The sequence below is a fragment of the Epinephelus lanceolatus genome, chromosome 15, assembly GCF_041903045.1.
Source record: "Epinephelus lanceolatus isolate andai-2023 chromosome 15, ASM4190304v1, whole genome shotgun sequence".
Lineage (NCBI taxonomy): Eukaryota > Metazoa > Chordata > Actinopteri > Perciformes > Serranidae > Epinephelus > Epinephelus lanceolatus.
In genome coordinates, this window is record NC_135748.1 from 41,629,334 (window position 1) to 41,642,557 (window position 13,224).

General features: G+C 42.8%; 1 protein-coding gene across 1 annotated transcript; it reads left to right on the plus strand.

Annotated features, from left to right (window-relative positions):
• Positions 1-3,757: 3,757 nt before the first annotated feature.
• Positions 3,758-12,017, plus strand: kcnk3b (potassium channel, subfamily K, member 3b). The gene is made up of 2 exons (XM_033642041.2): positions 3,758-4,179; positions 9,706-12,017. The coding sequence occupies exons 1-2, from the start codon at positions 3,897-3,899 to the stop codon at positions 10,596-10,598; spliced, it is 1,176 nt and encodes a 391-aa protein (XP_033497932.1). The 5' UTR covers positions 3,758-3,896; the 3' UTR covers positions 10,599-12,017.
• Positions 12,018-13,224: the final 1,207 nt, after the last annotated feature.

Here is a 13,224-nt window from a genome sequence, read left to right on the forward strand (position 1 = left end):
ACATGCAAACTCCACAGAGAAGGGCTCCCCCACCCTGGGTTCTGAACACTTATTAAAGGGATAGTTTGGGTTTTTGGACATGAAGTTCTGTGGGAATAAAAACATCGCCAGCTCCCAACTCCATCGGTTTCCTGTTACAGATGTAACCTGTAGGCAACAATATCTGTAACAGGAAACTGATGGAATTGGGAGCCGATGTTGAGCGATGTTTTTATTCCCACAGCTGGGGAAATCACAAGTTGGCACCATTTTGGTATTCCTCTGTTTACCTACAGCAGCTGACGAGGGTGTGTCGTGAGCCTGAGCCGGTGTTCGCGCTGTAGTAGTAGGTATATATAGGGCTAGTACATCTTCTTCCTCACTAATAATAGCCTACTGGTTCTCTGTTGGAAACAGCCAATAAAGTTTTCGTTAGCCGTTGCTATCCTGCGCACCTGCACGGCGCGATGATGAACTGTCTAATTGATTTCTGTTGCCGTGCTGTCTTGCGGGCCTGCACGGCGGAGTGATACTGGCCAGAAAATAGTCCCAATTGATAGCAAGGTCTGACGTAATGCGGGGATGTTTTAAAATTATTGTAACAGTCTAACAAAACACATGCATACTTTTTTGTAGCTTAAAACCTTTTGGTTACATGTCCCCCGTACATCTTCAGAACTACTTTTTCTCCGGTAAGCTACGGGCCATTTCTCAGAGCAGGAGGCTTGTTGACAGTAGTGACACCGTCACATCAGAGCTACAGATGGTCAGCGTTTCACACAACTTCATGTCCAAAAACCTGAACTATCCCTTTAAGGATGTAACATCATTCGTGGGGCGCACATTCGTAGGATATCATACGGACAGTTCCATGAGAACGCATTGAATATTAATTATAATAATAACTAATAATGATAATATTTTAATAAACTGACATCATATCAGACAGAATGTGAGTGTGTCTGTGACTTCCTGTACAGACTGAAGGCTCCTGGCAACTGTCGGGAAACTGTCCGACTTCACCGCAGCTTTGTGCCTGATGCTGTCCATTTTCCAGGTGAGGCGCAGTCCATCTCAAATGAGCCTAATGTGAGGACATGTTATGCGTGCGACCCACCGTGGACGGCTTAAAAAGTAGCTGTTAACAGTTAGCGGCTAACACAAAGAAGAACAGTGGCTGAAAATGTCTTGTTTATAAAGGGCTGTCGACACGTATGTTATATGTCACAGCAGAGACCAACACTGTTGTGTAAAGCACCACGTCTTTTTTGATTCAGCAATGCTGGGATGTTCTGTAAAACCACACATTGGAGCAACATGATGCTGCTGTTGGTTGGCTCTGTGTGAAAATGCAAAGGCGGCATAAAGAAGGGACTTTGTAGCGGCTCTATTGCACCACCTCTGTGTACAAAGGGTTTATGACATCATTTCTATTTCCTTTTTTTTTTCCCAAAATAAGAGACAGCGCAGACAGTGTAGATACAAACAACATTTTAGACATTTTACAGTCAGGTTATAAAGCCTTTCATAGCACTGAATCTGCACTTTTAAAGGTTTTTAATGACCTGTTTTTAATGACTGACTCTGGTGATTCAGCCATTTTGGTGCTTTTAGATCACACTGTCGCTTTTGACACAGTTGACCACACAATTCTTTTATCCCGTTTGGAAAACTGCGTGGGTGTCAGGGGTACAGCCTTAGAATGGTTAAAGTCATACCTGTCCTAGAGATGCTTCTCTGTTAAACTGGACGACTCCACCTCATCCATTGCCCCTTTAGTTTGTGGAGTCCCCCAGGGATCAATTCTTGGGCCCATTCTTTTTTCTTTATACCTCCTTCCTCTTGGGCAAATTTTTAAAAAACATGGCATCTCTTACCACTTTTATGCAGATGACACACAGATTTACGTACCATTGAAAAAGAACCACTGTGGCTCCCTGACACCCCTGCTCGAGTGCCTGAATGACAACAAGGCTTGGTTGGCCCAATTTCTTTTAAATTTAAATGAAAGCAAAACTGAGGTAATCGTGTTTGGACCCAGTGGAGCCTCTGTTGACCCTTCCTTAGCTCTGGGCTCCCTCAGTCACTGTCTTAGAACGACAGTCACCAACCTTGGCGTCAAAATACAGATTTTAAACTCAACAAACAAATAAACGCTGTCATCAAATCCAGTTTTTATCATCTTCGGCCTTTAGCAAAAGTTAAATCTGTTTTATTGTTTAATGATTGTGAGCATTTAGACTCCTGTAATGCTCTTTATGCATGAATTAATCAAAATGCCCTGTTACACTTACAGTTAGTCCAGAACTCTGCGGCTCATCTTTTAACAGGAAGCAAGAAACACGAGCACATAACCCCCATTCTGGCCTCGCTGCACTGACTTCCTGTTCGTTTTAGGATTGATTTTAAAATTTTATTGTTTGTTTTAATATCTTTGAATGGACTGGCCCCTACGTACATTTCGGACCTCATTCAAATCTACACACCCTCGAGATTACTGAGGTCCACTGGTCAGCTCCAGCTCGTGGTCCCTAAGACCAGACTTAAAACCAGGGTCGACCGAGCTTTCTCTGTGGTCGCCCCTAAACTGTGGAACCCTCTCAGGTTAAAATAGTCAACACAATTGAAACTTTTAAGTCTCGTCTCAAGACTCACTTTTATTCTCTAGCTTTTAACGTAGCATGAGAGTTGTGTGGTCTTCTGTTGTCTTTTAATTTCTTTTATTGATTTTCTTAATGATTTTGTTTTTATTTATTGTTTTTAATTTATTGCTCTTATTTGATATATTACTGTTTTAGTATTTTATGTAGTATTGGTTTTTAGTATTTTATTTCTGTTTCTGTGCAGCACTTTGGAAACCTCCGTTTGTAAAATGTGCTATATAAATAAAGTGGATTGGATTGAGTGTAGTAACGATTTCTATTTTTCTTTTGCCACTTCCTTCACCTCACTTTCTTTCCTCCCCGTTCCTCAGCACTGATTGGTTCCTTTCACTCTTTGTTCACTCATTTTGTATTTGTTTCTTTCAGATGCAAACCCATGTGTGTTTGCTCCCACCTGTTGTGTTTAACTACAAGTTGCTCAGTTTGAAAATAAATCTTTGTGTGCAAGAGGAAAGTTTCAGTGGCTGATGCTGCTGATCGATGCACATGATAATAGGCCTCTCCTCCTGAACACACAGTACAGCTAGAACTTCATGTGTAAAATTGGGGAAGTGACCCTTTAAAGCAGCATTTTATTTTCAGGCAGCAGAGAAATAAAAGACTCAGATAATAAACTTCATGTGTAATATCTCACACATATTCTCCTCTGACATGCTTTAAAACAATAAAACCAACATTATTTAAAAGAATAATCGTGCTTTATGTTCTGTGTGTGACAAACAGTAGCTGCAGTCTCGTGCAGTCTGATAAAAAGGATGTGTCTTTTTAAATATTTGCTCAGAAAACGATGGTTATCATCAGGTTGCCTGACAACTTGTGAAGCCGGTGGAGCCAGTCTGTTTGAACAACCACTGGGCAAATATTTTATCTGTAAAAGAACACATGGGTCATACAGCAGGTCGGAGGACACAGTCAGCTCTTGAAGAAACGTGTTTATTTTGGCCTCAGGTGGGAAACAGAAGGAGCGTAAAGGTGAGCGCGTGAGGCGCGCCGCTTCCTGTGACAGCCTGCGGGATTGCCCTGCGTTTCTTTTCTGCACAGTCTAAATATAAGTCGGTGACAAACAGTCCAAATACAGTAGCAACCCAACTGTGATGTGGGGGTGGTGCTGAGAGAACAGCTCCGTCTCCAAAAGTCTCCCCCCCGCACCTCCTCCCTCCATCCTCGCCCCCCACCCCTCTGTTGGATCCGTCAGGAGGAGAAGGACGCACACGGAGAGAGTCTCAGCTCCGCCGCTCCTCTGCCTGTTTTATCATGAAGAGACAAAACGCCCGGACTCTCGCCCTCATCATCAGCATCCTCACCTACCTGGTGGTCGGAGCGGCCGTGTTCGAGACCCTGGAGTCGAAGCAGGAGAAGAATCACAAGAGGAAGCTCGACGCCAGAAAGTACGAACTCATGCGCAAATACAACTTAACCAAAGAGAACTTCGAGGAGCTGGAGCACGTCGTGTTGCAGCTCAAACCTCACAAAGCGGGAGTGCAGTGGAAATTTGCGGGCTCCTTCTACTTCGCCATCACTGTGATAACGACCATAGGTGAGCAGGAGTTGGATTATTCACATGTTTAAAGCATGTTAGAGCGTGTTTCATTGAGAGGAGCTCGGTGCAGGGCCGCAGACAGGATCCTAGAGGAACTGAGCCCCCTTTGTTACAGTCTGTGCAGCTTTGCATCATGTGAGCTGTGATGGAAAAGTATTTTTACTCAGGTGCAGTTTGAGGTACTTGTACTTGAGTATTTTAATGTTTTCTGCTACTTTAGGGACTGTTCGTTACTTATGAGGGGGCAGGGTGGTGCAAAGAGGGGGCGGCATGTCAAAAAAAAAAGTAAGGCACTGATCTTTACTCAGAGGACGGGGTGGCTGGAGTGTTTGTTTGTTTGTTTGTTCTGACCCTCCTCAAGCTACAGTAAAAGTGTAACTGTAAGAAAACCCATGACCCTCCCTCCACTGTAAATGAGTTATTAGATTTTTAACACTTTCCCTTTGATGTTTGAAAGTTAAAAGTTAAACACGATTGAATCTTGGAGTTGAGAAAAGCCTCAGTTTTTTGGCCCTTGTCGTGCATGTGGGTTAGTTTGTGCAGACGGTTTATTTTCGGCCAAATTTAAAATAAGACGTAGAATAAAGTGATTTTGATGACATGTCACAACTTTAAACTCAGATTCGGTTATGTTTTTTTGCATTTTGTTTTTATTGTTTTACACTGATGGAAGCATTCGTCACACACGGTGTGTCCAGGGACCGTCAGAAATTTGAAACTCCAACAATAATTTCTGTTCTTCAGTTTCTGGCTGATAAATGGTCTAATTTTGGTGATGTCTAAAGCGAAGCCGTCCAAACCCTGGAAATAGTTTTCGGACACATCATGTGTAACGAACCATCAGTTAAACAAAACACAAACAAGTTTGAGCTTAAAATTGTGAGCTATTTATTCAAAATCACTTAACTGTCATTTAGAATTTGACCAAAAATAAATCATTTGCCCAAAGGGACTGCTCTTTATTTATCATGATAAATAATGAGCAGTCCCTTTGGGCAAATGATTTATTTGCACAAAATAAATCATTTGCAATCATCTGCAGCCAACCCTCTGCTGCAATGTGTCTTTGCTTTTATTTTTCTTTGTTTGTTTGTTTTTTTATTATTTTGATCCTCCTGGAGCTCCAAATATTTTTCCATGACCCTCCCTCCACCATAAATGAGTTATTCGATTTTTAAAACTTACCCTTTAATGTTTGAAAGTTAAAAGTTGAAGATGAAATCCTGGAGTTGGAAAAAGTCTCAGTTTTTAACTCTCGTCATGCAAACGGTTTATATTTGGCCAAACGTTAAATGAGCCGTAGAATAAAGTTGAAAAATCACTATTTTATGCTCACATTTGGTTATGGTTTTTTTATCTGACAGAAGTGTTTGTTTGAAGGCATGTTTTCTTCTTTCCATTTTTACACAGAACCAAACAACGCCAGCATCATGTCGCTTCTGTGTGTGATTTTACACAGCTTTGGTTTGTTTTTTGTTTTTTGTTTTCTGACAAACGCATTTGTTGCATACAATCTGTCCGAAGACCATCAGAAATTAGAAGTTTGTTTGACTAGACTAGAGGCATCAGGCACTGATGACGACACAGTTCTTTCCTAAGATCAAATGAAACAAGATGCAACAGATTAATGCAATGATGAACTATTTATCTATAACAAAAATAAACAACTGTGCAACAGCAGTAGAAATAGTGTGAAATACCTCCACACAGCAGATTCTCTCCTTCGCTCCATGACGTGTGACGTAGCTCGTGTCACAATAGATTTGAAGGGAAAGGATCTCCTCAGGTACAGGTTGCGTTTTCCGATACCTGATCCATCTATTTTGATGATATCGCGCCGATATTCGATCCAGATATCGGATCGGTGGATCCTTAGTTTCAATAACTGCAAAATCTGCAAAACATACGGACACATATGGATGAGATGTGGCTGTGTATGTATGGTTTATGATTAATACTTTACAAAGAAACCAAATAAAAAATAGATTTAAAAAAAAATAAATTTTAAATCTAATAATAATCTTTGTTTTTACAGTTTCTGGCTGATAAGTGGCGTCATTTTGATGATTTTAAATATATTTTCAGTTGCCAGAGGGACTCCGTAGAGCTAGAGAGAGGATGGAGCTATCTGCTAAGATACTCCTCTTCTTCCTCGTCCATTCTGTAAAGAGTTGGGTCGAGGGCTTCTGTGGCTCGACATCTATTTTACCTGCCGTTGTCACAATCTAGAGAGTTTATTCTTGGATGTACAGTGAAGGTGACCGTACCAGACAGGAAGGTGAAACGTTAAAACACTCTCACACTAATTCTAAAATCTGCTTACTCACACTAAGGCTACTGAGTTTCCTAAGAAGAAGATCAACATCAAAGGTAAGTTTTAAAAACCTAATAACTCATTTATGGTGGAGGGAGGGTCATGGACTTTCCTCTGGTCACTCAGGGAGGGTCAAGGAAAAGATAAAATCTTATCTAGAAGTAAAGAACAGTCCCTAATTACTTGTACTCCACTACAATTCAGAGCAGAGGTGTAAATTGAAGAGGGGACACAGGGAACATGTTTCCCCTAAATATTTAGAATAGTGGTTGATTTTGGGGCGAACTGTCCCTGTAATGTTTATTTTTTTAAACTAACACTTCTGTAATGTTGTAGTTTTGTTTTTGTTAAAACAAGTGTGACGGAACTTTATCATAACAATGCAGCACTGAGATACATTATATCACAGTGCACCTTAAAACCAGTATATCGCTGCAACTCCAGTGAGAACAAGTTGGAAACGAATCAATTTATTGCACACTTTTTAAGTAACATACATTTTAATGTTTGGGTTTGGGGTTAAGGTATCAAGTCATTTCAAGTCAAAGGGCTCAGGTCCAAGTGAAGTCATGAGTCATTGGTGTTAAAGTCGAGCTGCAAATTTTCTCAGGCTGTGACTCAAGTCCAAGTCATGTGACGTCACAGGTCCACACCTCTGCTGCTTTGTCTCCTCTTGTGTATAATCTATATATTTATCTGCAGCTTTAATTATATAAAAATATGTATCGCAAAACACGTGTATCACTTACTTTACCTTTAGTACACAGAGCTGCTGCCTGGAAATGACGTCTCCTTGTTTTGTTTGTTCAACATGAACCAATATTTGTCCAAACTAATGTTACGTAAAAGATTAAAAAAAACCAGTAAGGTGTTGATATGTTCATGTGTCGTCCCAAACACACAGTGAGAGATGTAATTCAGTTTTACTGAGCAGAAACAAGTTAAGGAATATTTTTCTGTTGCAGCAGACAGAAGATTTCTTCATCCAGATGGTTAAAAGAGTCTTTGAGGATGTTACAGCAGTTGGGGATTCAGATATTTGTTTTTCAGAAAATAGGATTCTTAACTCTGTGATTGGAAGGGTAACAAAAGGCCTGTGACAGGCACAAACTGAGGCTACGTCACCCCCATACGAAGCAAACAAACACCCCTCAGAAATGTCTAACTTGCATCTAAAAATAAGGTTTGCACAAAAGTTATTTCAACATTTTTACATTTATTTAATTGTTAGAAAATATTTGCTGCGAATTTCATCTCCTTGCACAAACGTCTAAATTCTGTTTGAAGGCATAAGTTCTTATTTTGGGTTAGTTATCGTATGGTTTCAGACAGCTTTTGGTTTCTTGTAAGGAACCATTTAAAGGTGCAGTGCCCGTGGCACAGGCAGTATAGGTGAATGCTGAGGACGCCATCATCCACAGGGGGCGCCACGAATGGGAAAAGGAAAAAAAATCAAAACGTTTATCTTTTACTATTTTTTAAATACAATTACTACTGTTATTTTCAAATATGACATGAGGCCACAACAACATAACTACACAGCAAAGCCTACTAAATAATAGAGAGGCCCTTTATCTGGGTTCCTGCCGTCCCCTGGGTCCCCCTGCCCACCTCGTTACACTTTACCTTCTCTCTGGGGGAGATGGGCGGAGTTATCTGACGTCATGTGAACCCCGAAACACGCTGTATCATTATGTCAAAATGACAAAAGCTCTCCAACGCCCACTCAATGACCGATACACTAGAGAGGGAGTGAATGTGGAGAAAAAGAACATGACAGGACAGGAAGAGAGCTCTTTAAGTTAGCTGTTAGCAGTTAGCAGCTAGTTATCATTACCTCTAAGCAGCCGGTGGACACAACCAACAGCTCACAGAGGTTGCACAGATTTACAGTGTGAAGTGTTGAAGCTCGAGTGAAAATGAGTACTGGGTGAGGGTAAATTAAGACGTTCTCATGATGTGTTCAGTGTAATCTTGTAAAATGTAGCTTTTGGAGCGAAACTTGAATAAATCAGCTGTTGGAAGGAGAAATGTGTCGATGTTTTCACTGTAATATAAAATAGATATTAGAGATGGATTATGATGTATTATATATTGTGAAAAGGGTTTTTGCTGATTTTCAAAAGATGTTTTTCATATGAAAGAAGGTTGTGTTAAAGCGGGAGGATTGCCTAGGGCACCAAATGTGCCACTGGTCCAGTGTGTAAAATGTAGGGGGATTTACCAGGAGCTGAATTATTCACAGGTCACTCCCCCCTGAACAAAAGGGACCAGGTGATTTGAACCACTGAAACTGTGGTTGCAACAGACGACACTTCTAACATGGGTGTCGACATTCAGTTAGCGGGATACCTGCATGTGAAGTGTTTTGCTCACAAGCTTAATCTGCCCCCTCAGAGGGTGTTAAATCTGCCCACAGTTCAGTCTGTCAGGTTTATGCAGCATTTCTGACAGGTGTTATGACGCTGTTGGTCAGTCTGTCTGCTCTGTGTCACATTTTGCTGCAGAAGTGAACAGACTGAAAGCACTACCTCAGGAGGTAAAACTGATGTTGACAGAGTTTTCCTTTGGGGAAATAATTTGCAATTAGAAAAAAAGGTAATATATTGCAATATATTTGATCGCAATCCTCAGCATATTGTCATAATGTCAAATTGTGAACTAAGCATGGTGAAAACATTGTATCATGGATCCTCTGGCGATTTCCACCCCGATTAGAAAACGTATCCATTTCTGTTCTGACTTGTGGCATATTTGTGGGTTGTTTGTCCGTGACTCAGTGTTGTTGCTGCCTCTCTGTGCCAAGACCCCCTAGAAATAATTTATTTGAATAACTGTATTTCCATGAGGCTTTCCTGGATAAATAAATTAATAAATCAAATGCCAGAAATATAATTTTGGTGGGAAAAAATAGATTCTGTCATTTATTTTTCTTTCTTTGGTTTAAAACAGTCAAATCTAAAAATACTGAGTAAAAAAAAATCAGAATCAGCCTCTAAAAAAACACCAGGTGTAATTTGTGTAATTGTAAAATGGATTTAGTGGGAGTGTGTGTTTGTTTCCTGTGGATTTAACTCAAACAACAACTTTGAAATAATCATTCTATTATCAGAGTTTGATGTCAGGCGGCCTCTCCACATCACAGCTTCTCAGACAACATATAAAAACACGGACACGCTGTCTGAACCCTGTGATGTCTTCTCCTTCAGGTTACGGCCATGCAGCGCCCAGCACCGACTCAGGGAAAGTGTTCTGCATGTTCTACGCCCTCCTGGGGATCCCGCTCACGCTGGTCATGTTCCAGAGCCTGGGTGAGCGGATCAACACGTTCGTCAGGTACCTGCTGCACCAAGCCAAGAAGTGCCTGGGAATGCGTCACACCGAGGTCTCCATGGCAAACATGGTGACAGTGGGCTTCTTCTCCTGCATGAGCACCCTGTGCGTGGGGGCCGTGGCGTTCTCCCACTGCGAGGGATGGAGCTTCCTCCATGCCTTCTACTACTGCTTCATCACGCTCACCACCATCGGGTTCGGAGACTACGTGGCTCTGCAGAGGGACGACGCGCTGCAGAACGACCCTCGGTACGTGGCTTTCTGCTTCGTCTACATCCTGATGGGGCTGACGGTGATCGGAGCATTCCTGAACCTGGTGGTGCTTCGCTTCCTGACCATGAACACCGAGGACGAGCGCAGGGACGCCAAGCAGAGGGCCCTGATGTCCATCAGTAAGCCCAGAGGAGAGGTGGCTCATCTTCTGCCGGTGTCAGCCTCGGCCTCTTCCACGCCTGTAGCCGACGACCCAACAAAGGGGAAGGATTTAAAAGGTGTCTACACGGAGGTGCTGCACTTCCAGACTATATGCTCCTGCCTGTGGTACAGGAGCAAGGAGAAGGAGCAGGGCTCCATCCCCAACATGATCCCTCAAGAGCTGACGTTCTCTGATGCCTACATGCAGCAGAACAGTAACTGTTCTCACTACATGGAGCCTGGATCAACAGGCTGCGTTTGCAGTCCACGTCAGTGTTCAAGCATAAGCTCCATAACAACGGGTCTACACATTCTCTCCCCGTTCAGGATGTTTAAGAGACGCAGCTCCGTATAGACTTTCAGTACTGCAGATTCACTACAGCACAATGTGTCTATACTGCCAAGTGGACGGCAGAGACTTGGCAGTCCTCACAGCAAAGACATGACTGCAAGTTTGTGGTGCTATAATCCCAGCAAACATTAGGACGAATGCGGAAGGGAAGAGCACAGACAGTACTGTAAACAGTCTAACTCAAATATGTGTCTGAGACAGCGTCGTATGCACGGCTTCAACTAAAAGGTCCTATGTAGGGGCGTCCCGTGTGACAGGGGAAGTCATCCATGTCACTACATGTGAACATGCCGCAGCGCACGAGGTGCGGCAGATCAGGTGCTGCACGAGGATGGTCACAAGTTAGCATTATCACGATGAACATGTTGAGATAAAATACCTGAGACAACAGCTCCACAGTAAACTACAATTTCAGTGTTTTTGATAATAATCTCAGAGGTGCTGATTCAACACAGGGGTCATTTCTTAAAGGTCAACATGCAGGATTGTTGGTTACAGTTTGTTAACACACTCGCCATTGAGAGTGACAGTAAACGCCCCAGATTCATTTTCCCTTGGTGTGTCGCCTGACTGTATTTGAGTTTTTTCAGCACTTTGTCTCAAGGATGTTAGTGTGTCTCCCCGGATGCAGATTGTGGCTCCCAGGCCTTATTTATACTCAATGTTGAGATGGAGGCGGTCGGAGCCTTCTGTCCGTATTCTGCGCTCATTTCATCCATATTTGTGCACGTTTCCTGGAAGCTTGCAGATACAGATGAAACAGAGCAGCAGCACCAGATATCGTGGGGATTCTCCGTCCACATGTTGCGATGAAACGTTATATGGCCTCACAGACCGTCTACAACGCTGCCTCCGTTTAACGCTACAATATTACACCTCCACTACTGTCGCCTCGTTTGTTGTCTGAAACTTTTGACTCCGCCTCCTAGTGCCATCTATTGGCTGTATCGGTGCCAACATAAAGGACACGTGGAAGTATGAAGTCTTACAATGTGTTTTCATATGTAAAGAGAGAATAAATGAGCCTTAAGTCTGCCACCTGCTGACTATTTCGCCTCGCATTCTCACTTCCTTCCACTATCTACATTATTTAAAATCCCCTGTGCCACGGTAAACAACAACAACCTCCGAGCTGTCAACTTCCGCATTGAAAATTGCACGTTTTGACCAATTTTGGGTCATGAAATAAGGCATGCCTGCTTTGTTCTTTTGGAAAATTATTGTGAAGATGTACAGTGAATCAGACAACTCGTGAACGCTCCTCAGAGAAGCCCAGACTCCGTCTCATGCCTGATGTTGATCTGTTTCCAGACACAGTCAGTCGGAGTTGCCACACTTTCAAAATGTGTGCAGTCAAATGAGACCTGAATACGAAACTTTTTGTGCCAGGGGTTTGATCTCGGCCCGCCTCAACTCCCCACCGAATCAGCAAACTTTCCAGAAAATCTGTGTGGTTTGCATGAGCTAACACAGCAGCAGCGCTAACACTCAACACTGAATCATTAAATGATCCAAACAAACTCACATTGACACTGAAACTCTGTCGTTAAACCCCTTAAAAACGTAACGTTAGCCATGTGATGCTAACACTTAGCCCTGTCACTGTGTGTGTATTTTGCAAGGGCACTGCATCCTGCACTTAGCTCCGCCCAGGACAATCGTTAATCAAAAACAAGCCAGAGCATTTTCCCTCCTGTAGCAGAATGATAATATGGTGACACCAGACCTTTCTCAAGCGCAGACACAGCGCTGTGAAGTCAGGCCACGCATGACTACTTGGAGGCCTGCTGCCTTCAGTCTGGTACCTGGTCGCTACCTTTCCATAAAGCCCCGACCTCACCTGAGCGCTGTGGGGGAACACGCCAATAAACGTCCCGGACATGGAAAATAAAAAGCAAAAAGAAAATCCAAGCAGAGAGCAGCCACACTGAGAGTGAGTCATACATGATGATTGAGACAGACATGACCTCTGTGCGAGACTACACATTGTTTTTTAGGAAAATCCTGCAGAGTGAAACTTTAAAGTTGTAGTTTGTGGTGTTTCTAGATGTTTCCCTTCAGAGTGTTTGTGACTGATGCAGCTCCGACTCAAAGTTGACTTGTGTTGCCCTGAAACTTTCTAACAAACTCATCAGAGCTGCGTTGAAGCTGACACCTGCTCAGGAACTCAATATGACTCATTTTCTGTGTTGCTGCCTCTGTTATTGTGCTGGTGCATCAGTCACACACCTGCTGCATTACATAACGCCACAAGTGGAAAAGTTCAAACAACCATGATGACATATCTCTAACACAGTTTTGTACTGTGATGACAGGTACACACTCTGAACACACACTTCACTGGATTTGTGTAACGACACGACGAAGCTCGTGAGTCTACATCAGCATCTCTGACACTCAGCTGAACCTTTGACCTGAGCAGCCTGGTGTTCACTGCAGCGTTACTGTACTGTGAGGTGTGTCTGATTGTTGGGTACATTAGTCACCGTTTGACTCTGCTGGGTCCAGAAGTCGGTCCAGAGCAGGTACTGTTCTCCTTCATGGTGTTTCTACTGTGGTGCTTCTGTCAGTCCTTCAGGAACCAGAGCAGATACTCACCAATCATCCAGGTACTTGTGACTTACAGTTT

What these genes read in the sequence shown, in the direction of transcription:
- kcnk3b (XM_033642041.2), top strand. Translation starts at nt 3,897, where the DNA reads ATGAAGAGACAAAACGCCCGGACTCTCGCCCTCATCATCAGCATCCTC. An exon ending in CACTGTGATAACGACCATAG is followed by an intron (nt 4,180 to 9,705) that starts GTGAGCAGGAGT and finishes CTTCTCCTTCAG; the next exon opens with GTTACGGCCATGCAGCGCCC.